The sequence below is a fragment of the Alexandromys fortis genome, unplaced genomic scaffold (genome assembly GCF_014885135.2).
Source record: "Alexandromys fortis isolate MF-2015 unplaced genomic scaffold, M_Fortis_MF-2015_v1.1 scaffold_36, whole genome shotgun sequence".
NCBI classification, from domain to species: domain Eukaryota; kingdom Metazoa; phylum Chordata; class Mammalia; order Rodentia; family Cricetidae; genus Alexandromys; species Alexandromys fortis.
In genome coordinates, this window is record NW_026067915.1 from 4,327,129 (window position 1) to 4,353,554 (window position 26,426).

Here is a 26,426-nt window from a genome sequence, read left to right on the forward strand (position 1 = left end):
GACAAAATCCTTTACTCTAAGACTGGATAGCAACTTATACCTTATGCCTTTGATGATACAGTGGAGAATCCTTTACATGTTTGCTAGAATTGAACATTGTCATTTTAAACATTTTCTTATTTCAGAGAGACCAACAACCATAATTTGCATTTCTTATCTTTCTATGGGGACCAAGATTGTCACTAAATGGCTGCTTTTCTTCTACATGCTGGCTGCCTCCTCCTTGCTTGGCCTTCTTCTTTCCAGAGCTCAGGGGAAGATGCTGGCCTGTCTCTTACCTTAGCTTGGAGCAAGGCTCCTGCTTCTGCTCGGTTCTTTTCCACAACTCTCTCCCACTGAATTCTGATTGTCTCAAGGACATCATCCAGACCAGTGCCCATAGGAACATCTGTTTGCTCCAGCTCAGACCCTGCCAGCTGTTTGTACAGAACCTTCACATCCTGAAAGCAACAGCAGACAGTTTAGGTAAGCTCCGGGGGTGGGGGTTGGGGGGAGAACAGATGTGAATTCTAGCTAGCAGCAGCTGGCTCTGTGGCTCTGTGGGCACTACTCTGCATCTATCTATCTATCTATCTATCTATCTATCTATCTATCTATCTATCTATCTATCTATCTATTCGTTTATTTTGCACCATGCATGGGTATCACAGAGACTGGCAAAGTCCCAGATTTTCTAGGTGTAGGTATCATTTTTTTTTTCCAAGAACATATCTCTTAGATCCTTGCAAGCCCATCCCCATGCCCAAAGCAAAAAAAAAAACTAAACAAACACATAATCAAAAGTAAGTATATAGTATAGTAACACATAGTAAGTAACTCTAGAAAATGGAAGTTTGGCACAAAGTCCGGATACACGGAAGGAGATTAAAGCTAACTCTGATACCTAAGGGGTTACTGCTGGAACATGGTCTCCAGGAACCGATCCAGGAGCAGGAAGGAGTGGGCTGATAATCACTGCTTTAGGCTGGGCACAGGAGGAACTTCCCAGTGCGCACATGGTTCAGTGAGGTATGATGTGCAGCTTGAAGCAACCTGGACCATGAGTCAGAGAGTGGCTTAGTGCTTCCTGCGGGTAATGAGACCACATCCCTGCTGGAGGAGCCCTCTGGTCCTGCCCCTTAAAGATACAGCCTTCTTTTGTTAACGAGTGTGTGGGAACTACAGTGTGGGTCTCTCCTGAGAATTATTCAGTTCCGCCTGTTCATGCAGTGTTGGAAAAAGTATCGGGGATAGAACACTTTAGGGGGACCCTCCTCCCAGGACCAAGGAGTTCTAACAGCCACTTCACCTGATGACTGCCACTTCCCCTTATGAGTACCCTGGTCCTTGAAGACGTTTGACTTTGAGACTTTTATAGGGGGTGATCTGACCCATGACAAAGACCTTAAAGCCCTTAACTAGCTTTTCCCTACAGGCCTGGGTGAGCAAAGATGAGTCCCCAGTACCTGTGTGTGTGTGTGTGGGGGGGGGGTGTTACAACTCTCAGGTTCTTTCTTTTGGAGGGGACAGCCTAGCACCCCCAGCCCCACCTACCTCTTCATAGCTCCTTGTCAGAAAGCCCAGTTCTTCTTTCAGGCTTTCTATTTGATGCTCCAGATCCGTCTTTGTCAAATTAGCTTCATCAATGACTTTGTACAGGGAGCTTATTTCCTCTTCCGCTGCTTTCCGGAACGGCTGCTCATTTTCATATCTGTAGACAAAGGGACTTAATCAGCGTGGCTGGGGAGCCTCCAGAGGGGAAACAAACCGGCTTGTGGATATTACCCAAGGGCCCCCATGTGATAGGCAGCGAATGCTGAAAGCTAGTGTTCCAGGAGCTTTGGGGGCACTGTTGCTGAGTAATGACACATTAGCAGCCAGCTTCTGGGAACACAGCTTCGTAAGGCCTTTGGAGCCTGGTACTCGTGGGAGTTTTCATCACAGAAAGACAATACCACGTCTTTGCCACTATACTGAGCCGTCCTCTTCATCCAAGGATCGTTTACCATCGTTGAAGACCTGCTAAGTATTGGGCTGGGGATTGAGAAATGAACAATACACTGCAGTTCTTGACAGTGGCTGCAAACTCAAGTAGGCGGTGTGTAAAGGAGGAACCATGGTAAGGAGAAAGGTAGAGATGCCGCCTATCAGAGTACATTCTTCACTTAACCTACAGGGGGCGCTGCTGCCCAGCTCCGCCCACATCGTGTAGCAAGGTGGTTCTGCCTTGGCCCAACTCTCTTCCGGGAAAGGAAAAAGCATGGATTTATCTATCCAGTGATTTAAATAATAGAGAGATCAATAGTAGAACACTTTCCTTCCTTGTGAGGTCTGAGTTGAATACCCACATTACAAACAAACACAACCAACCAAACAAACAAAACAACGAAAAGCAAACGGCTTTTAAAGTAATGAGTATGTGTGTGTGGACCCGCTTATGTCAAAACTGTCCATGTTGAGTTTCAACCCTCAGGCTTTGCTGCTGAACACCACCTGACATCTTTGCTGATTTCTCCCGGGGCCCTTTCCATTTACCGTGGTTGCACCATTCAGCCGAATTTCCGGCTTGCCTCCGTACAACCACAGGAGGGCAAAACTCCACATTTCTATTCCAGGAAGTGCCTTCGGGCTTAGAGTTATACAGTCTTCACTTAAAGATGTGTGCCGTAGTGGATACTAGGGATTGAGCAAGTGACACTGGGCACAGTTTTGAGCCCCTAGGTCCTGATTATTTTGTGACTCTGGGTTCTCCTAGAGCTTCTGTTTGTTGTCTCAGGCCACCTTCTACTGTGGTGGAAGGGACTGGTGTCCCCTCTGGGACTGCGTTATCTGCAATGGTCTGCAGGTGGGGCTGGGCAGGGAGGGCGCCTTGCTGCCGAGCCTCACCTCTCCTTAAAGTCTTCGGCACCGGCTTGCAGCGTCTCCATCTGTAGCATGAGTCGCGCATTTTCCAAGACAGCCTCTCCCACCTGGAACAGAGAAGAGGGAGGTTAGCAGGGGCTGGTGTGGGGCACAGAGCTCTGGAGAACTCGCTGAGCTTCGCAAAAGCTGGTCTTTTCGGGATGAGTGCCCCTCTCCGAAGACAAGGAGGAGGAGAGAAGAAGGCATAGATCTGGGCGTCCTTTAGAGTGAGATTTAGAGTAAGATTTTCAGGATAAAATGGTGATTCAAAAGCAGATGAGTTCACAGCCTCTGCCACAGCCTGGAGCTCTCAATTCATCCTGGAAAATGCTCTGGCTCCTTCAGTGAAGTCTCACTGGCTTTGTATAGCAGGTGTGTGTGTGTGTGTGTGTGTGTGTATGTGTGTGTGTGCGCGTGTGTACATGCAGGTGTATAAATGGGTTCAAAGCTATTTTTAGGAATGGTTGTTAATGGGGCTGGAGTGATAGCGCTGCAATTAAGGGCACTGGCTGCTCCTCCAGAGGACCAGAGTCTGATTTCTAGCACCCACATAGTGACTAACAATGGTCTGACATTTTCTGGTCTCTGTGAGCACCAGGCAGGCATGCGGTACCCAGATATATATGCAGGTAAAAAACCTACACACCCCCAAAATAATAAAAACAAATGAAAATAATATGCACTTATTTTTGAGACAGGATTTTGCTGTGTAGTGCAGGCTGGCCTCAAGTCCACCCTCTCCATCCCACTAGTCCTGGGATTGCAGTCATGTCCCACCACACCTAGCCAAGAATTTCTCATTTTTAGCTGGCAATAGTTGCATATTTATAGAGGTTTTAATATACGCTTTACACTGCAGCATGATTATATCAAGCTAATTAGCATGCTCAGCATCGCTGATCATCAGGGGAATGCAAATTAAAACCGCAGCAAGATATCACCTCCTACCAGTAAGGGGCATGCCATCGAGATGGATGATAACAAGCTCTGGCAAGGATGTGGAGCGACTGCGCATCGTTGAGCCAAGGTGAATTAACACAGCCGCTATGGAAAGCAACGTGGAGGTTCCTCCAAAAGCAAACAAAACCACAAGAGCAAACCTCGGGAAACTAAAAATCGAAGTGACTAGCCTATGGTTTAGCTAAATATACCCGACTGGGCTTATAGAGTTCATTTATACCCCCCTGTTTCTAGTTCTTTATTGAGTAGGAGGTGAAAGACAGGAATAAGGTCAGAATATGAGAAACACATGGCAGGGAGATGGTCTACTTTATTATTTGTCTACTTTATTTACTTGCCAGTACACTCAAGGGCCAGGCTCAAGAAGAGAAAATTGGGTCTTTGCTAGTGGGAAATTCAATGAAATGAAACGAAATGAGATGGCCACACTGGGACAGGGGAGCATAGGCATTGCTTCCCCCACAGCTGGAACTTGATGAACTGGAGAGGTGGGCTGGTATTTAAGAGTCTCGGTGGCTCTTCCAGAGGACCTGAGTTCTGTTTCCAGAAATCCAGTGTCTCACAACTGCCTCTAACTCCAGCTCCGGGGTCTCTAATGCCCTCTTCTGGCCTTCTTGGGCACCTGAACCCACGTGGGGGCATGCACACACACTTACACACATTAAAATCTTTTTTAAAAAAGGAGACTTTCTTTCCTTAGCCCACTTTCTCTTCTCCTTCTGCTTTAAAATGCTCCATCTCCCCGCCCCCCCCCCCCAAAGTCAGCTTCTTGTTTATTGTTGTGTCTCTGAGGCCGGGCTGGGCTTATACATTTTTTCCCTTCAGTCCTGAAGATTGAACCCAGGGTCTTATGCACATTAGGCAAATGCTCTATCACTATATATCTCCAGCTTGCTTGGTACATTTTATTTCAAAATAGGGTTCCCTAAGTTGGACAGGCTGTCTCTTAATTCATTCTGTAGCCCAGGAAGGCCTTGATGTTGCAGCTCTCCTTTCTCTTGCATCCCAAGTAGCCAGGATCACAGGTCTTTGCCGATAGGCTGACTTTTAATTTTGTGAGACAGGGGCCACAAAAGCACGCAGTCCAGACTGGCCTGGAACTCCCCAGGAGACCAGGCTGGCACTGAACTTTCTGCAATCCCCCAGCCTCTGCCTGAGTGCTGGCCTTACAGGCATGTACCACCATGTCCAGGCTGGCTGACATGCTTAAAACCTTGTTGAATGAATGCGTGAGCAAAAGAATGATGTGACCGTGGGTGACAGTTCTCAGTCATCCCCTGGCTCTGATGGGAAGGAAGTTTCCAAACGTTCCTGGGATTTCTTTTCATGTTGGTTCTTGGGTTCAAGTTTGTGTCATCAGGCTCAGTGGCAAGCATTTTATGCACCGAGCCAGCTCATTGGCTTTCTACTTCTGTCTTGAGTACTAGGTCTCACGATGCTGCCTAGGCTTGTCTTGAACTCACTGCACAGCTCAAACAGGCCTTGAACTTTTAATTTGCCTTATTTAGTGTTCCTAAGGTTTGCATATGGAGCCTAGACAATTGACAATAAAAAGTCTTAAATAGGTTTCTTGAATTTTTTTGTATAATAAAATTTATCTAAAAAGGAAGAGGAAAAAGTCAAAAGAAACAAGTCAAGTATGTGTGTGTATTTGTGTGTGTCAATATGTGCATGTGTGAATTGTGTGTGTGTTTGTGTATTTGAGTGTGTGTATGCGTGTGTAGAGGGCGGGATACAGTTCTGCAAAAGCAGAAAGAAGGTGGAACCATGACCACTTCAAGTCTTCCCAGACAGACCTGACACTGGGCTTCGGGTAGACAAACTTGTGATCTCCAAAGCTTTTCTTTACTTTGCTATAACACTATGGGGCACGTGACTTTGTGACATTTCCCATCTATTACAAATTCCTGATACTAATTAATACAAAGATGCTCAAGGCCATGCCCAAAGACACCAGGTAGAAAGAGAGACATCTCAGAGGTGAGACAAAAAGGCTGGTGGCCTTTGAATTTTCATTCTGGGCAGAGAACAGGAGTAATTTGGATGCTGCCTGCCGGCCGATATGGTAGCTGTACCCAAATCTCTATCCTTGGAGGCCGTGTGGGCCCAGTGCTGCAGGAGTCTGGAGGCCTTCCTGCTTTTTGCTGTTGTTTAGTAACAATCAAGGGTTTATTCCACCCTCAAGTGGAGGCTAATTATAGGCCGGGCTTGCCAAAGTACAGCCTGCTGGCCCTGCTTTCCCACTCCCTTCCCAGACAGAGATCCTAAAATAAACTAGGTCTCTGCTCTCACTACAGAGGGCCCTGCAGTATCCATCACAGACTTCCCAACCTCCATCTCCGGGGTTGGGGGTTCCTTAGCCCCCAAGCTTGGGAAAAAATGAAAGGCCAGTTATGTGGTATGAGGAGGGCTGGAACCTTTGCTGGGGTTTAGTACAGACTTAACCTGGTATGGTGGCCCAGAGGGGTCCTGAACAAAGGCAAAACATGGAGCCTGTAAGGGAAAACCTTCAGAAAACCTTCCCAGAACTGAAGAAGGGAGGCAAGGGGGAAGGGAAGCTGTGTTTGTTGATTGCCTAAGTGTGCGCCCCACAATGTGCCTGAGCTGGCTTTTCCTGACTGTGAGAGTGAAGCAATAAATATTTCAGAAGTTCTGGGAGGTAGTTGTTAAACACTCCATCACGAAAAGCTAAATTATGTGAGCTTACACTTGAGTAATTTAAAAACAAAGGCAACACATACTCAGACTAAAAAGGCGGCAGCCCCCGCCAATGTTATACTGAACGTTACATCTGACTTTGACTGGGTCTGGATGGTGGAAATGCTGCATTGTGTAGCCCAAATCTCTTTCCAGCCCTGAATTCAGTGAGATGCTAATAGCCTGATGCTGGTCAAGGTCAGGGTATTTACACCAGGGGAATTGGCAAACACTATAAACCCCAGGATTTATTTGTGGGGCGACAATTGTTGACACTGACGATGCCCCACCTTGACATCAATACTGAATACTCCCAACTTCATTAAATGCTTGTGACCCCCATTTAAAGCTCTTAACACATTTAATTCACCAATGAGAAAAATAGTGCTCAGAGGATTGAAGCTGTCCGAAATCACATAGCTGGAACGTAGCAGAGTCAGAATGCCACCCTAGGTCAGCATGACTCACAAGTGTGTGTGTGTGTGTGTGTGTGTGTTATAAACTAAAAGACTTATCAGAATTTAGAGATCCTTGTAGACAGTTTTCTTCCTTGTTCTTGCCTTGTAGACAGCCAGGACATCTGGTTCCTTTTGGGGTTGCATCATGAAGATAAAGAGGTCTCTTTTTTCCACAAAGTCTGAGATGGCTAGGCTAACCCCACTGACTCTATCATCTTATTTCACCCCCCCACCCCACCCCGCCCCTAGCCTTCCTTCCAGTTCTCCACGAGTGGATAAGGTCTGGGGGAAGAGCTACGTACCCAGGGAACTTTTCTGCTGAGTATGTTCTCTGGAGAAGAAAGAGCATTTCTATTTTAAGCGACGAGAGATGTATATTAATTATTTGGTCCTCACTGATTTATGCCTGAAGAGGGATGCAAATTAGCATTGCCTCTCTGATTGACTTTCTTTCTAGGAGGGGAAGGCAACGACAATACCAAATATTACGGTGTACACCCTTTGGCAGATGCTGTGTCCACAAGCAGAGCTACCCATGCATGACCCTGGAGCCATGTGGCCCTACATTCTAGGAAGAAGCTAGAAACGAACGAATAGTGGTCCTCAGAAGTGACACTGAAAGGGAGGCAGGCTGGCAGTTTGCTGCAGGGAGTGCTGGGAGGGCCACCAATGGGGCATCCTCTTCTGCTCTCCCTCTGACCTGAAATGGCACCATCACAGCTATATTTGAATTCTAGGTCCCTTTCTGAGAGACTGCATGTGATGATTTGAATATATAACGTCCCCCGCAGACTTGAGTGTTATAGCCTTATTATAGCTATTTTGGAAGGTATTAGAAATTTAAGGAGGTTGGAGCCTAGTTAGAGGAAGTAGTTCCCAGGGGCATGCTCTTGGTGCTGTGTCTTACCCTTGTCTCTGCGTACTAGATGCCTTTCCCTTCCATCATTATGTTCTGCCTTACGACAGCCCAGAGACAGCAAAGTTGGCCGACTGGACCAGAAGTCCTCAGACTCTGTCCCCAAAAGAATCATTTCTTCCATTTAAATTGTTTATTCAGGTATTTCGTTACAGCAACTCAAGCCTGACTAAGCCTCCCAATCAGAGCTCAGTGTGACTGATTGTGGGATTGGTAGTCCTGAGGGAAAGGGACTCAGGACCTGTAAGTACTGATAGAGGGAGAAACAAGAGATCCTTTCAGAGGGGACATCATGGGTGAGTTCCAGGGATGGGCAGTGAGAGACTGTGGTGGGTTATGGAGTAAGGCCGAGGGGCCGATTGGGGCAGAATGGAGGAAGCAGGGACAGCTGTTGAGGGAGGAGCGGCTGTTGAGGGAGCGATGACCATCAGAGGGGTTTTCCCTCTGCCTCTCCTCATGGAGATGTCCTTGGGGGTACCCTTATCCAGGGGTTCTTTAAAAGTGATCCTCAGCATCCCTTAGAGCTCAGGGAAAGTCAAATGAACACACCCTACCTCAAGGTCAGACTCAGGATCTCTGAGACTGGCTCACCAACAGCTTGTGTTTTAACCATCCACCTCTCCTTCATGTGTTGAACAAATGCTCTGTACAGAGAGGCATCACGACCATCCTATAATGACTACCATTCATGGTCTGCTCAGTCTGTGCCAGGCAGCCTGCTGGACAGGGGCTTCCACACACATACACACACACACACACACACACACACACACACACACACAACTTCGAGAATCAGTGTTTTGTAGAGCATTGCCTCCCGCAAACCCTTGCTCTTGTTCACATGGTTGCCTGGGGCACCTGGGATATCTCACAGCCCTGGCTGTCTAGTAAATCCTACTCTAATGTTTATTTTATACACAGCTTTCCCGTATAGCTTTATTCTTGCCTTTGTCTCTTTTGTGTGTGATTATTGGTTACCCGACAACAGGTTCTGTGCATGTTGTTGGAGAATGAGCAGCTACTATGGGAGATGAGGTTTAAAAGGCAAGCAAAGGCCACCTATGGAAGGAGGGCCTCAGAGACAATGGAAGGGCTGGGAACTTCCTTGGAAGTCATAGGAAGATTTTGAGCACGGTATTGATGCAATCTGGGAAGGGAAGATTGCAGGAGCTAGAGAGGACATGGAGGACTGGAGGAAGCTCTTGTGCTTGTATAAGTGATTTGTCTTCCTAGTGACAAATGATGGTGGCATTGACAAGGTAGGTTGTAGGGACTGAAGAGAAGAGAGGACATGGTAGATACTTCTTCATGACGGAGTAGTCTTTTTAGACTGAGTTACTGAAAGCCTGGGGTGAACATTGCTGACACTGCTCTTCTTCCCCATCATCAACGTGTTTAAACCACTCTGCCTCCATTCAGTATACATAGCCTGTAGTTGATGACACTCTCTCACTAGTATGGTGTAGGAGGTCCTTCTGTCTATGTGTTTCTTTCATTGGTTAATAAAGGAACTGCTTTGGGCCTATAGCAGAGCTATAGGGGAACAGAGCTAGGCGGGGAAAACTAAACAGAATGCTGGGAAGAAGAGGCAGAGAGAGAAGCCATGGATCCTCTGCCTGAGACAGACGCTGGTTAGAATCTTGCCAGTAAGCCACTGCCATGTGGCAATACACAGATTAATGGAGATGGGTTAAATTAAGATATAAGAGTTAGCCAATAAGAAGTTAGAGCTAATGGGCCAAGCAGTGATTTAATTAATACAGTTTCTGTGTGGTTATTTTGGTTCTGGGCAGCCAGGACAAACAAGCGGCCTCCTCCTATATACCTAGCTCTTCTCCTCACCATAGAGCAGATAACACTGAGATCTGGGTTCCTCCTCCACAGTAAGACTTCCTCCCTGGGTCAGTTATAAGAACTGAGTGACTCAATGTGTGGAGAATACTCAGCAGCCGGCCTGGCACGGGCGGGGGGGGGGGGGGGGGATTCCACACCTGGTGTCCCTTATTATCATTGTCATTTGTCTTTTGTACAAAGCAACTGTTCAGTGAGTGTTGGATGAATTAGACTGGTGTGTGCATTCAGCCATTGCTCTCACTCCATCTGTTCTTCTAAGCCCCTCCTCTCCTCCCCCCTTTTTTTGTGCTGTGGATTGAACCCAGGGTCTCATGCATGCTAGGCATTCGCTCTACTGCTGAGCTACACTCTGGGCCCTTACTTGTGTCTTTTTCTGAGTGCATAGGCAATTGAATGAAGACTTCCATCTAGTGGCTTGATATATTTTTTTCTTACAGTTTCTCCTGTCTATGGCCCTTGGAAAAACCCTAGTCTTGCTCAGTCTGATGTTCTGAATGTTCTGTTGTTCTGAATGTTCTGATGTTCTGTTGTTCCTATGCTGGGGACATAGTTATTGAAATAAATGGTAGGTGAGGGACTGAACCATGACTGTGTTTCTTAAAAAGACAAAGACAAGCAGCATTTTAAACAGCCTTCGTGTGAGCCCAACAGTGCCATTAATACTTTATTTAGTGTTAAAGACATTGGCGTCCCAGCAGTTAGAACTGCAGGCTTAAGGAGGAGCTGGGCGAGAATGGACTCCTGGGAAATTAACTCAGTTGGCATGGTGATGTGAGATTCCCTTGGAAACATCTTCACTTTGATTTGACTTCAGGTAAGGGTGGATGCTCAGCATGACTTGATTCTAACAAATGGACAAGAAGTCAAGGTCTGTCCCTAGCACCCCAGTCACCCTTCTCTTCTGTCACATTGAAGACAGCCATCTTGCCAAGCCCCCTCTTACACGTGTCACCAAGGACGCGCTTTTGCTCCTTGGCTTCTATGACACCATTCTCCTGCCCTTCCTACTACGCTAATTAATTTCCCCTTATTAGAGCTCTAAAAGCAGCCAGTTCTCAGAGGTGGCTCTAGGGCTTCTCATTTGTAAGTGATCTCATCCTTCCGCAGGGTTTATATGACATGAAACTGTGTGCGTTCCTGGTGTTCACATTTGTTTTATTTACTTATTTTATTTTACTTTTGAGATAGGATCTCATTGTATAGAGCAGGCTGGCCTCAGAGAGATTTACCTGCCTCTGGCCCTTGAGTACTGGGATTAAAGGTGACATCATCATGCCTGGCTGACTTCCACACTTATATCTTTAGTTCTGAAATTCCCCTTCAAGTCCAGCCATGCACACCCACTTTCTCCTTATGTGGCAGTTGTACAGGCATCTCAAACCTAACGTCTTCATCTCCCACATCTGATCCAACATTGAGTTTGGTCTATTCTACCTCCATGCTGCCTCTCAGGCCAAGCTGTCTGTCTCTGTCTCCACGTCTGCTGTGCACATCACTATCATCCACCCTAGGTGATCTTACCCAGTGTTTGCTCCTTCAACGTACTTTTATTTTGATGGTGAGGGGTGGCAACTGGGATGGGACACAGGCAAGTTGTCTATGCCTGAGCTATACCTTAAACTTTCTTCCAATGTAGTCTTCATTCTGCTTTCAGGGTGCTCTAAACCCTCCCCCCCAAATGAGATCATGTCACCCTAACCTGACTGAATCAAATTCCTCAGAGGTGCCTCTTGTATTAATGTCCTGGTTAGGGCTACTGTTGCTGTCGTGAAACACCATGACCAAAAGCAACATGAAGAGGACAGGGTTTATTTCACCCCCAGTTCCATATAAGAGTACATCACCAAAAGCAGTGAGGGCAGGAACCTGGAGGCAGGATGCCATGGAGGGGTGCTGCTTACTGCCTTGCTCACACGGCTTGCTTAGCCTGCTTTCTTTTAGAACTCAGGAGCACCAGGCCAAGGGTGGCCCTTCTTCTGGGCCCTTCCACATTAATCACTAAATAAGGAAATGCCCTACAGGCTTTCCTACAGCCCAATATTATGGAGGTGTTTTCTCAAGGCTCCTTCTTCTCCAGTAACTAGCTTGTGTCAAGGTGACATAAACTGAGCCAGGACAACTCGTAATAAAGATTGAGCCTAAAACAGTGGCCATCAACACCCTACATGCTTGTCTGTGTTCTAGTTCTTCACAGGTTCAGTCACTCTGGGGTCTGGTTGTTCTGGCTCACACTGGTCTGTCTTTCTGGCTCACACTGGTCTGTCTTTCTGGCTCACACTGGTCTGTCTTTCTGGCTCACACTGGTCTGTCTTTCTGGATCCCACTGGTCTGTCTTTCTGGATCCCACTTATCTGTGTTTCTGGATCCCACTGGTCTTTCTGGATCCCATTGGTCTGTCTTTCTTGATCACACTCGACTGCCTTACTGCCTCTGCCTAGAAGTCTCCTCTTTCTGACCACCTCACCTCAGGTAGAACATTCTCTTCTCTGCTCATCTCTGCCTAGCTGGCTTTCTCCAAATCATTTACTATGGATTGTGATGACTACCAAGGTTTTGTTTTGAGATGAAATCTTACTATATAGCCCAGGCTGGCCTAGAACACGCATGCTCCCTACCTCAGCTGGCAGAATGTTGGGATTACCAGCGTGCTCTTACTAGTTCTTGCTTGCTGATTGACTAGGGAAAGCCCCATTATTGGCTGTGTGGGGCCTGGTACAGAAGCTATAAGCTGAATTGACAAGCTGCCATACTCTTTTGTGGAGAACCAAAACTGGGTAAGACTTGCTTCCTAGACCCTGAAACATCAGAGACGCCACTTGAGTCATTTTCTCATTTGAATAGCTCCAAAGAAATCTGGTTTGAGTACAGGTCAAGTCTCAGTGACCTTGGGGACCCTGTTGGGTAGCCAGCTGAACCCCCTCTTACTGCTCACTTCCACTTTCCAGCCTCTGCCCCCTTCCACTTGACCAGTGGTTGTCAACCTTCCTAATGCCGGGACCCTTTAGTACAATTCCTCATGAGGTGGTGACCCCCAACCATAAATTGTCTTTGTTTCCACTTTATAACTGCAATTTTGAATCATAATGTAAACATCTGATATGTAGGACTTGTGGCCCCTGTGAAAGTCATAGGTGACCCATAGGTTGGAAAGCCCTACCCTATCCTGAGGTGTGCCCCTGATAAACCCTCCCTCTTTAGCTTGCCGCCCAAGGCCCCCCATAACCTGACCTTGCTTATCTCTAGCTTTATCTCTTATCAGGGGCTGAACTATTTTTGGCTAGCTCATCTAGATTCCAGCTCTGGCCTCATTCTATCCTTAGCGGTGTCAGGAGCAAGCCTTACCCAGCCCCGCTTCCATACTTTTTCCTTTTGCTAGGTAAGCTCCTATCCATCCTCAAAGCCCAGTCCAGGCTGCCCTGGGCATTTCCACAGTGGTCATGCTGTCTTGTATCCTCATCTTTTTCCGTCTTTTTTCTCCACTGGCCTTTGTGTCCCTCCACCAGTGACTGTCTCTCACTCCTGCTTCAGCATCCAGGTTAGTGCTGAGATAACAGCCTTGGGCTTTCTCGCCTGGCTCTTTTGTTCTGACCAACAACAATTTTAAAAAGCAAACATATATATTATAGAAGATTTCAAATATATAATGGTACACTGATGTAGAGAGATCAGAATTATGACTTCCCACATGTGTTTCAACAGTTAAAATTCTATGTCTAATTAAAGACCTCTGCTCTCATCAAGTTCTGACCTCACTTCAGAGGTCGTTATGCACACCTTATCTGGAATATTTATTAACATTTCATTAATCTTTGTGTTTTCTTGTTCTTGTGGTTCAGTTTTAAAAATTGTCAAGATACTACATATAGTCAGGCAGGTATACACACCATGGTACCCACATAGTGGAACACAGCTCTAGGGAGGCTAAGGCAGGATCACAAGTTTATGGTCATACAGGGCTACAATAATGAGGCCATGTCTTGGAACAAAGCAAAAATGAAGGAAAAATACCTGTAAAAACTCCCCTGACCTGTGGGTGCACTATACATGTGATTTTTAGAATCCAATAGCCCTAAAGACTGCATACAGCAGCATTCTCTTGCCTGAGTGCTTTTTCCCCTGACACGCCATTCAGCAGATTCTGCTCTTCTTTGGTTTAATGCCAGTGCCATTCCCCCGTCTTTGTGGATGTCATGATTTCCAGCCTCCGACATGGCGCTCTGACTTCCAGACTGACTGTCTGGCTGTCACAGGCCACCTCCCTTCCTTTTTACGGGCTGTCTTGGTGATTATAAATAGCCTAATTTCTTGTTGTATCAACTACGGACAGTTCCTTTCTCATATACTCTCCCCCTCTTATAAGCACAGATGTTTTATTTTCTAAGGTCAAAAGGCAGGACAAAAAAAAAAAAAACAAACTGGTTTAATTACCAGACGGCTGTATTATGGATGCCGGCATGAAATAGAGTTCCTTTCTGCGGAGAATTACGATGTAGGCGCCCCTGGCTGTCAGACACTTTGGGCGGATGGCCAACTTGTTTTACTTCCCAGCTGAGCATCCTCAGCCTGCAAAATCCTTCCAGCTAGCTGGTTATTTTTCATGGCGCTCCCTCTCCAGGGCAGGCCAGCAAAAGTCTATGCTCAGCCATCTGCCTTCCCGCTGGGATTAAACCACTGTCCTAACACCAAATAGTGCTGCCTCTCCTCTCCTCTCCTCTCCTCTCCTCTCCTCTCCTCTCCTCTCTTCTCATGAAGCAGGGCAGCTTTAGTGCAGCAGTACCAGGTGTATGCTAATCATAAATAAACATCTAAGCCTATTGATGAGTAGGCGATACGCAGTTAAAGAGTCAAGCACGTGAGACAGGGAGAAATCAGTCACACACAACCAGACCAGTGCCGAGGAGATTAATGAGAGGGGCATATGAAGAAGACAGAGGCCTCCCTAAAGGCTCTGGGAGGGAAATCTGCGAGGCCAGTTGAGAGCCAACCGGCAGCGCTACACAGCCGTTGGGGATTCTGCTTGCGTACTGCCCACAGCAAGCCTCAACTTTGCTATCAGTGGTCAGATAATATATATTTCAGGCTCCACAGGTCACATGTCTCTGCTGCAATGCACCAGCCCACCCCTCTTGGTGTGAAAGCAGTCAGAGATGATTAATAGACGGATGGGAAGGGCTGCGTTTTAATAAAACCTGATTCGCAGGGCTGGAGAAACGGCTCTGTGGGTAACGTGTAGCATGAAGATCTGGGTTTGGATCCTAGAACCTGTGTAAAACAGCTGGGCGTGGAGGCACACACCTGGAGCTCGCCTGCTAGTCAGCTTAGAACAGTGACTTCCAGGTTCAAGGAGAGACCCTGTCTCAGAAAACAGGGCAGAGAGTCACCGAGGTAGATACTGTAATGGTCAAGTTGGCATGTTGCTTGGCTGGGTTATAGTGCCAGGGTGTTTGGTTGATCATTATTCTGGATGTTTCTATGAGGGTAATTTTAGAAAAGATTAACAGTGTTTGGCATGGTGGTACAGTCTTCTTATTCTAGCCGCTTTGTAGACTGAGACAGGAGGTTGCAAATTCAAGGCATGCCTGGACTATAGGATAAGTTCCAAGACCAGCTTGGGGATTTTAGTGAGACCCTGTCTTAAAAAGTAAGAAGAGACTGAGGGTTATAGCTCAGTAGCAGAATACCAGACTAACATGTATCAGGCCCCAGGTTCAATCCTAACATCACCAAAGTACTGGTAGTCATGATAATGATAACAATGACATACTCAGTAGTATATTATTATTATTATTATCATCATCATCATCATCTCAAGAAAGGGTTTGTCTGTGTCCTGGCACTCTTTCTAAAGCCAGGCTGGCCTCTAACTAAGAGATCCACCTGCCTCTCCCTCCTGAGTGCTGGGATTAAAGGCATGTGCCGTCACTGCCTGATGGTTATTATATACATATGGCTTGTAATATATTATTATATATATTGCTTTCTGTAATGTGAATGAGCCCCTTCCAGTAGCGATATGAATGGATAAAATAGACATCAGTAGTCCCTGGGAAACTGGACCCTGTACGCAGACATTCTATGGATTGAACTGCAACTTTTACCCTGCACAAAGGGGTTTCAATTATATCTAAAATCTTTGAGTTTTGCTTAAAATAAAGTGTGTCATATTTAAATTAAGGGTTGACATGCTGAGCACTGGGTACTCTTTTTATATTGAAATATTTCATAATTAAAGAAAAAGCAAGGCGACATTAAACAAAGTCAACTAGAAAAAAATTAACTGGTCCAGGGGTCAACACATTTGGGGTCTACTACAGAGATTCTTTCTGGGAAAGTGTGCTGGGACCGAGGTGGGAGCCACTGGGAGTGAATGGGTACAAAGGAGGACAGGTCCCCAGGGTAACAGTCATGAGGTGGAGCACAGTTCGCTGCAGACCTGGGTAAGGCAGTGTAAAACAGGGTAAAACAGTGGGTAAGGCAGCTGTAGACAGGCACAGGAGGCCATGGGGATGAGGACAGTCCACATTGCCCAGATCTCCCGAAGGTCCTTTCTGTGTGCTAAGAAGAAGCTACTTGGAAGCAGTTATTTTTAACTTTCCTCTGATGAGATTTATCTCCTAGGTGTTCACCCTTATCAGATGGACTTGTGGTACTCAGAAATATGCAGGGTTCCAAGTTTCCGGGGCTCCTTTCTGATTTCAGGTGTTCAGAGCAGATCCTTTGTGTGCGTGCATGTCTGTGTCTGTATGTGTATACACGTACATGTCTGCACCTCTATGTACATACATGTACAAGGAGGAGAACCTTGGGTGTCGTTCCCCAGGGGCTCTCCATCTTTTTTTTTTTTTGTAGAGGTAGTGTCTCTCATTAGGACCTAGAGCTCACCAGTTGGCCCAGGCTGCCTGGTCAGGAACCCTGTGTCTCCCTAGCTCTGGAATTGCAAGCATGCACTGGGGCCAGGCCAGAGAGGCGGCTCTGCAGGTAAAAGTGCTTGCCAAGGAAGCCTGAGGACCTGAGTTTGGTACTCATAAAAAAGCCATCTGCAGCACCATGTCTGGTGACCATGCTGTTTTTGGTTACCAGTGATCAGACAAAAACCGTGACCCCACTCGTATTTCCACTCAGTGGCAGACGCAGGGTCTGCCTTCCACCGAGTGGGTTAAAAGGGATCCAGGGAGAGGTCCTTGGGTTTTGACCACACCTCCCATGTCCCTCCTGGCCGTCTCTGTCACATGCCCAGCGCTGTGCTGACACATCGCAATGTGACTGGACCCGTGTGTGGATGTGTTGATTCATCATTCCTCCTGGACTCCAGGCCCCAGGGTAATACGACTCTGACTCTTTAATATTTGAATTCTCATCGTGCCTGGTACTTGGCAGACTGCATTCAAAGCCTCAGAAATGAGCAGAATAAAAAGGGGAATCTGCGACAGCCCCATAGCAACTACTGTGATAAATGTCGCACTGTCAGGCTGCTACAAGGAAGGGGGCAGGGCCAATGCATGCCACCATCGTGAAAGATTCTGTACTTAAGTGTGACACTAATTACACACTCAGGCTGAGACGAGGTAGTCTAACCCCACCCTGACAAAGCTGTCCTCCCTCCCGCTGTACTCCTGTAAGCTTCAGAAGGACCACGGCCATGATGGCAGCTGCAATTATCTCCTTCCTCTTCAGAGGAGGGAGGCGCAGGTGGGATGAACCTGGGAAAGCATTTGAAGAATAGGATTCCGAACTTGGAGCTCTCCTTCTAAATTCAAGCTCTGGCCTAAACCCCAAAAGCAACGCAAAATGAAACTCAGAGAGTAAAGGGGTTTCTTCTGTCTCAAACAGCAACAGCAGACAACAGGGCCGGGCATATGGGCTATGCATTGTCTCAGCGCAGATGGAGGTTTTATGGTTGATTTTGAATTCGTAAGAAATTGAGACCTGTCATGGAGATTCTGACATGATCGGATTGGGCTGCAGTGTGGCATGGATTGTGCGGCTGGCCTCCCAAATCAAGTTGGCTCTAATAGAGAGATGATTTGAGGAGTCCGGAACTTGACACCCAAGGGACATTTGCAAGGGCCTGGAGAGGCTCAGTTCGCACCTCAGCTCCTAGAGCAACCAGAAGGTGGCACCCCTTGCTAAGCGGCAACAGCCTGGGATTCCTCCCTGCACCCCCTACTCCGGCTCATGGAGGGCCTCCTTCAGCTCTGGGTTTGGCTCAGAGGCCACTCCGGGATTGCTGGCCACAAAGCGACACCAGGGGCCCATCCCTATGTGCCACTGTATAGATGCTATCTGTATTCCTTCCCCTATGGAGTCTGCTCGGCAGACTGGCTAGAAATGCTATGCACGTTCATGGTTATTATTATTTAACATTCACAAATGAGGACACTGGTTACTCCAAGTTAATTTGAATGCTCATTATGTCCAGGCCCTATAATAAAGGTTTGAAATAAAAATTTTAAGACTCACAACAACCCAGTGTAAGAATTCTATCTTCGTTTTACAGATCATAGCATTTCATTCAGAGAGGCTGAGGTTATAAGTCACAAAGTCATGGCAAAGCCAGAATGTGAACTCAGTTCTTTGGGGGATCTGTAGCACACACTACAAGCTGCTGCCATGGATTGACTCATCTTCCTGCCTGCCTGACTTCCTCTTGGTCTTCCCTTGCCTTCCTGTCGTCCTTCGGTCCTTTCCTGTTTTCTGGTATCATGTCATCGTTGCAAAATGCAAGGAAGACCTTACCACACTTCAGCTACTGGGGATTCTCAGTGTATTGAGCAGGCTGAGAATGACTGCCATGGACTTGGCCCTCAAGGGAGGGTTTGCCAGGGGACCAGGGTTGGAATGGCCGTTTGTTTATAGGACGATGAGGGCAGCTCATGAATATTCATTGCAGGCAGGCACAGCGCTAGGGCTGGCCAACTCAGGAATCCCAGCTGTGTGTTGATTTAATTTAATCTGGGTTTTTATGACCTCAGATCATATGTGGACTTGGCTTGCTCTCATTTAACCCATAGACAAGTTTATCCAGCAACACCTGAGACGTACCCTGGCAGGTATGTGAGGTTAATTAAACAGGTGTTTCATCTCTTCTGGGGCACACAGGTCGCCATCAGAATCTTAGGAATGAAAGGGCCACATGGGCCAAGCATTCCCACCTGGTTAGCCACAGAGGCAGGTTTCAAAGCATTGAGGGATGGAGGAAGGGTGCCTCTCTTTACTCTTAGTTTTTGCCTGCAGCACAGGAGGTAGGATGGTCTGTCGTGGGAGGCTTGGGAGGTCAGAGAATCCTGCTTCTGATTTTACAGATGAACCTCTGAGTAAAAGGGATTTGTCTAATGGGCTCAAAGCCAGGGAGCAACCAGAGAGGTCAACGAAATTTCACGTGCCTTCTAGGGTCATGAACTGGAATCTAACTTACTTCCCGAGACCTGGGGAGCTGGTCCCTCCACTTAAGAGCTGAGAAAAGGGTTCAGAGAGGTAGTGTAAACTGGCCCAGTCACACAGTTCTCTCCTGGGCGGTCTGCCCCACAGCTGGCCCCAGGGAATTCCAAGCTCCACATGATTTGACAGAGGGCAGAATGTCATTTCAAACGAAGAAAGAAGGAGTTTAGATGCAAAAATATCGGCAGTTGTGGACTTGTGAGGTGACATTTGGAGAACTAGAAGAGGATGTGAGAAGTCAGGAATATACGGTACAACAACAACACCACAAAACAAAAACAAAGCAACCAACAGCGGCCGCTATGGCTCTCACTGTAGACTGCCCCAAGAGTCAATGAAATCCCAACCCTAGGACTGTTTCTGAGACACGGTCTTTGCAGATGTAGTAAGTGATGATGAGGCTATTGGGGCAGGGCTTGATCTTGAGTGATTTGTGACGCCTTCATGCCAAGGGAAATCTGCATATGGACATCCAGGGGACGAGGGCAGAGACCAAGTGGTGCAGCCACAAGCAGAGAACTGTCAGCCATTTCCTTCAGGGCTTGAGTCCTACCAATGTGCTTCATGGAGCAGCTGAGGGGCTCCGCCTTTTAAAGGCACAGCAGGACTAAAGAAACTCATCAGCCCTGGGCCTCCAGAGTCCTGGGAGATATATAGGATGTTAGATACCTTAGGATATTAGCTCTGTTGGTTTGGCCTTTTGTGCTGTGGACAGGGAGACCGAGGAAGCCTGGTGTGGTGGATGTGAAGAAGTCAGACCACAGCTCTGCGGTCGGCAGCCAGCACTGATTCCTCACTGGTCTGTGAATGCTCACGGCCTGGCCATCATCAGATGTGGCGTTCTGGGATGGTGGAGAGAGGCAGAGACCAGGGCCTGTGGTGGTTATATCAGAACAGAGGCAAGGATTTTCTTGAACACAGGTCTTAATAGGGCTGAGCAGCTGCTGTTTCTGCTGCCCTCTGGCTGCCTCTCTCAGCCTCTCTCCTCCTGGGTAAATATTAGTGTGGTTTCCAGTCACCAGGCAACCCCACCTTGACAGCAAGCCTTTACTTCCCCCCAACTGCCAGTACAGGCCTTCCCAAGGTTCCTCCTTCAGACACATTAGGTGTCCCCAGAATGATTCTTTTTTTTCTTTCTTTTTTAAATATTTATTTTATTTATTTATTATGTATACAGTATTCTGTCTGTGTGTATGCCTGAAGGCCAGAAGAGGGCACCAGACCTCTTTACAGATGGTTGTGAGCCACCATGTGGTTGCCGGGAATTGAACTCAGGACCTTACCTTTGGAAGAGCAGGCAATGCTCTTAACCACTGAGCCATCTCTCCCCCCCCCCCCCCCCCCCCCCCCGAATGATTCTTTGTGGCTATAGTATGTTCATGGTCTTGTCCCTGAGAGAATATTCTCTGTCATCTTTGGTGGCTTTTAACAGGCTCGTGTCTCCTAGACTGAGAGAGAACCTCAGGATGGGGGGCCACCATCTAGGCTCCAACACCCGGTGTCCCCTCACACTACATTCAAAGAGCCCTTAGTCTCTGGACTGGCATGAAACTCAGCGTTAGGGGGCAGCAGAGGGCCCAGAGCCCACCCTGCAATCTCTGGAAACCCCACAGCAAGTTTGTCTTAGGCAGAAGTCTCTCCCTCCCACACAGGCTGCTGCCTACCTCCCAGGAAACAGTGGCTTGGGGAAGTTGGAACCTCGCACCCCAGGGACCCCCTGAGTTCCAGTGAGATGAAGGTGTCCTGCCGTGAGGGCTGACTGCTCGGCACATTATTTTGTTCTGAGTCTGAACATCATTGCAAAAGAAAAAGATAGAATCCCAAGGGAGACCTCGCCATTCCCGGAAAGCAAAGCTATTAAACTTTCAATCCAGTCTGGAGCTGACTGAAGAGCTGGAAGGTGCCCCAGCTTCCTGCATCCTAGTTACAGCCCTTAGTTCTGTGTTGTGGCTGTGCCTGCGGGAAGATTAAGCTACCGTTGGTGACATGGCCTTCTAGATAAAAAGAGGCGGAAAAGGTGAGCGGTGTAGACCCGTACCACAGGTTAAGCACCTCACAGCGGCCGGCGCTGCTCCATTTTAACAGGCAGAGGGTTTTCAAAGTAGATGGTGGCGTTTTAGAGAGATCCCTCTGGATTTATAAATGAAGGCGCCAGGGAGCTTTAGCAATATCTTGTGGGGACTGGAGGCAAACACACCGAGGTGATCCTGCCCGTGGTAGAAACTCAGAGAGGAGTGAATTTCTGTAGGCCTCGGTTTCTTTATAAATTAGGGGTCAGGAGGCTGAGGTGGGAGGATCATGAGTTTGAGACTCCTATCTCAAGAAACCAAATATCATGATAAACTGAACAAAAGTACAGCTAGAGGCTATTGTCTGAATTGTGCCCCCTTGATCCACCGTACCCTCTGAGCCAAACAACCACCATGGTGGGGAGTTCAGCTGTGCTGCCTGCAAAAATCAGCCCAGCTGGGCTTGTTGAAGCGTGGGGAGGGTCATAGGACCCTCACCTGGGCATCCAGCTGCTCCCTACCGCCCGGTGTACGCAGCATTGCCTGGATTGCACGTGGTCTCGGGGAAGAGCTAGAGTACATAAGAAAGATTAGTGGCGGGGGCTCCGTCTAGGTGGCCCTGGAAAAGTCATCGTCTCCTCTGGGTAACACATCCACGTTCCAGTAAGTAACCCCTCATCTGGGCTCTTTAAGGGAGCCTGATAAACTCAATGGTTCTCCACAGTTGACTTTTGGGTGTTAGGAGGAGGGGTAGACATTGCTTATGTCTCCCCTGGGAAGGATTTTCGCAAGAGAAGTTCGTCTCATCATGCGGATAAATAACCAAGACATACTTGATGCTCCGGTTTTCATGGCAAATTGAACAGTTAAAAAATGTCACCTGCTAGTTAGCACTGCTCAGAGCTGCCCCCGAAGGGGCCCTGTCTTGAGGGTGAGGGGAAGCTAACGAAGATATCCTAAAGTTTAAGGGAGTGTGAAATTTAAGGTATGGCGTGATACCTAGAAAGGTTCTGACCAGCTGGGCCTGCGGGGAGGAACTGGGGAGGAGAGAGAAGGGGAGGGAGGACCCCGCCAGGGCTGGGCCAGTTAGTGTTCAGACAGTGGCTTATCTTCTGCCCAGCCAGCGTCTCCAGAGCCCGGCTCATGCCCCTTCTTCTCCCTACACTGCAGTGTCTCTGCCAAGACTGTCAATTAAGCAATGGCCCCTGAAATAAATAGATACGTAAATAAATAAATTGTAAGTTGTTTCCCAACAGCCAGCCAGTATGGGGGGGGGGGAGATCCTTGGCGGCTCTTCATTACCTCCCGCTGACGGCTGAAGCGACTCCTCGTTTCTGTTGAATAATGCATCTGTGGTCACCAGGCTCGCTCGTTTAAAGCAGACAAATGAGTCTTTCTGAGCAGCTCCCCTGGCAGACAAGGATGAACGAGGTCTTATTTGCCTAAATGAAGTCCTCAGCTTCAGTGGCTCAACCTCAGGCCCCGGGGGACCGCTGGGGACCCCGTGCCACTTTCTGCTTGCCTCAGCCGCTCATTCTCCCCAACCACCCATTTCTCCTCGGCTCTTGTGCCAGCTGCCTGGATTAAGTTTTATTTTTTTTTTTTTTTCTGGAGAGTGTGGTCCGTTAGTAGGCCCCTCCTACTGCTCTCAAATATGGATGTCTGTGTCTGGAGAAGCCTGTTGGGATGGGGCTATTCTTCTCCTCTGAGGACATAGCCGTGGATAGATCCTGATTCTGTGAGGCTTAGAGAACTTCCCTGCTTTGTCTTGGAAGGATCTAGATTCCTAGGAAGCCATTGTATTTTATAAGATGAAACATTTTTTTCTTTTTCCTGGTGTTGGGGATTAAGATCAGGACCTTGCACACGCTAGGCAGGCGCTCTTCCACTTAGGACTTTCTCAGTCCTAAGGTTAATGTTCTCACAATAGTGAAGCGTATAGAGCTGAAAGAAAGCCCATTGCCGAGACAGGTAGGGGGATCTCCATAACCCATAACCCAAGGGCAAAAGGCAAGTAAACTCTGGGCTCTTCACCCATTGCCCTTTAAAAGCAAACTTCTCATAGGGTTCGTTGTAAAATGTTAGATTAGGCCACAGAATGTTCACATATGTAAAGTTCCTATGTAAACAAGGCTAAAGCTCGTGGAGTTCAAGATGTCCATGCCAACAACAAGCAAAGACTAGGGGAACTGGGCTGCAGAAAAGACCCTACAAGGCACCTGATATTATTTGCTCTTGGTTTGGGAGGTCACAGAGCTGGACAACACATTGTCAGCTTCCCATTGGCTCCTTTATAGATAGCACCTGCAACATGGGGGCTAGATTAGTTGTCCACGTTCACATTCCTTCAAGAAACCTGAAGGCTGCCCTTCTGAAACCTGTCTGCTTGAGCCTAGAGTTAACTGGTAGATGGCGAAAGCAGATCGAAGCTTGGCATCCCTGCCCTCCTAGGCTTGTTTATTGTGGTGGTGGGGAGGGAATCCAGGCCTCTGCACGCCAGGCAAGTGATCTGCCTCTCACTACCTATCTAGTCCCTTGGTGCTTTGAGGCTGGCTTCAAAGTCACAATCCTCCTGCCTCTGCCCCCGAGTACTCAGATTACAGGCTTGGGCCACCATGCCCTGCAATTATAGAGTTTTTATAATATGTTTAAATATTTGCCACTCTCTTTATTTCCCTCTTGCTCTATTTTTTTTTTCTTTTCTGGATCTTTTAATCTTTTTGTTCCTACAAATAACATTTTTGGTCAACTTACCTAGCTAAAGGTGAAAGAAACTGGAGTAAAAATAGAATTTGCATTAAATTTATAAACTTAACTTGCATTAAATTTATCAATTCTAATTTTTAATCTATTTTGCATTAACTTTATAAATTTGCATTAAATTTCTAAAATAACTCAGGGAAGCTGCTGTCTTTAAGTTACCAAATCTTTCAATTTAGGTATATGTTTCTTTTCTTTTATTCAAGACTTTGGGTTTTTGAAAGGGTTATATCCCTAGAATTTGGATCTTTAAGTTTCTTCAGAGGCATTTTATATTAGAATATGATAAATGAATTTATCAGTTCAGTTATTTTATATATACATATATTTACATATATGAACAACATTTTTTGGTGGAATTCTATAACCTGTGACTTAAAGTTTATTGTTTGTTGTACAATTTTTACATTGAGCTCTCTAGGTTTTTTTTTAGAAAGAACCAGCATTTTTCTCTTCCTTTCTAATTCTTACACTTTTCTATTCTGATTGCATAGGCAACCATCTCTAACCAGTTCCACATTAGCAGACGGAGTATATATTCTTTCCTCAATTCTAATTTCCCAAGTGGGCCTCTAATGCATCCTCTTTAGAGATACTTTATCATGTCAAAGACATCTCCAGAAACCCTCATTACTACAAGAAACCTAGATATGCAGACATCTTTGCAGAAGCCGACTGACTTAAGGTCACATAGGTGGCAAGTGACAGGGTCTGAGCTTAACCTTGGGACCATTTGGTTTCAAAGTTTCCAGACTTGGTACTACTTATGTTTTTCATTACATGGACCAACGTGTCCCCCATTCTTCAACAAGAGCCCCACATTGCAAGGTATTCTAAGATTTAAGAGTGACTGAGTGGGGTGTATGAGCCACAGGTTTGCCTCTCTGTGCTTTTTCATCCTTCTCAGATACACTCTATATAGCCAGACCTCTTAGGAAATCAGACGTTTCCCTTCTTAGGAAACAACTTAGGGCTACCTCTAAGTAGCGGCCACATGTTCCCTTTTCTTCCCTGACTTACTGAAAATGTTCTGCCAATCTTAGCCATCTCTGTCCCTAAGAATTTCCCAAAATATCTGCTCCTCTGTCATGTTTTTTTTTAAATATTTATTTATTTACTTATTTATTATGTATACAATATTCTTTCTGCGTGCATGCCTGAAGGCCAGAAGAGGGCACCAGACCTCATTACAGATGGTTGTGAGCCACCATGTGGTTGCTGGGAATTGAACTCAGGACCTTTGGAAGAGCAGGCAATGCTCTTAACCTCTGAGCCATCTCTCCAGCCCTGTCATGATGTTTTTAACCACATTGTAGTGTCCTACAAAGCTTAGCTGGCAGTCACTGCCCCACAGTCTAGCCTGCCAAACTATATTTTATCAGAAATATAAATTGATTGATCAAGATGTGGAGGTACAAGTCTATAATCCTAGCACCTGGGAGGCTGAGACAGGAGAATTGTTGCAAGTTTGAGTCTAGCCTGGGCTTACATAGTAGTTGCTATTCTAGCCAGGACCCTGTATCAACAAACACAGCACACACATGCACACGCATACATGTGTGCACATTAAACGAGAAAAGGAAGAGCAATTGAATATTTTCCTTGGGAAATACATGTAGGGTTTTGTAGACATTAAAACAGCTCAGAGTTCTGCTCGGCCCCTCTGGCCTCCTTTCAGAGACAACAGGGTGTTGGTCTCAATGCTGATCCCACTGCCTTTTTCACCTAGTGGGTGAGGTCAGCTGTCAGTGTGGTTGCAACGCCAGGCCCACAGCCTCCATGGTGAGAGAATGGGGCACTGAATGGCACCCTCAGCCTTCTAGCAGTTTCTCCAAACAGACAAATGTTCAGCATATAGGCTGTCTCCCCAAGGGAGAGAAAATAGCCTATTTAGAACCCCAGTTCTTAGACCTTTCAATAATTTTGATTTCGGTTTGCCTTCTCCCTGTGGAGAGCCCAGTACACTCCTCCATATCCAGTTCTAGAACTCCACATCCCCTGCTCTTCCCCAGAGAGTTTCTCCCTCGCCCTGGCTGAGCTCCAGCCTGCACTGACATTCACTACACCAATGCTCCTCTCGGCTGTTTTATCTGCAGCTGGGCACAGGGAGGTCTCTCGGCGCAAGCTTGTGTTTGGCTATTGAGGAGAAAAGAATCTGCTGCTGCTGCCAGAGCTGGTTCTGGATAGGAACCTGCTTGATGGAAAAGTCAGGAGCTCAGAGCAAGGAAGCAGAGCCTCCTGACACTGGACCAGGAGTTGGGTTTCCTGGTCCTTTGGTCTCAGAGGCCACCCCCTGGGACTTTTCCTACTTGCTTTCAGTGCTGAGCAGGAGAAGGGGCCCGAGTGGTTCTAAGGCTGAGGAATCAGGAGCGTGAATCTTAAAATCGAGGAAGAGAATGGGGAGGAGGGGGATGTGTTCCTATCTAGGCATTCATGGATGCTTTAGAGGAAAGT

The 26,426-nt window shown here is 47.0% G+C and overlaps 1 protein-coding gene across 1 annotated transcript in view; it reads right to left on the bottom strand.

The window, feature by feature from the left end:
• The window catches only part of Bfsp2 (beaded filament structural protein 2), a 58,167-nt gene that overhangs the window by 28,883 nt on the left and 2,858 nt on the right, over nucleotides 1–26,426 (bottom strand). Inside the window, exons 2-4 of the mRNA XM_050139510.1 lie at nucleotides 2,866–2,948; nucleotides 1,534–1,690; nucleotides 279–440 (exon numbers count right to left, since the gene is read on the bottom strand). Coding sequence (XP_049995467.1) covers nucleotides 279–440; nucleotides 1,534–1,690; nucleotides 2,866–2,948 — 402 coding nt within the window. The remainder of the gene's footprint in view (nucleotides 1–278; nucleotides 441–1,533; nucleotides 1,691–2,865; nucleotides 2,949–26,426) is intronic.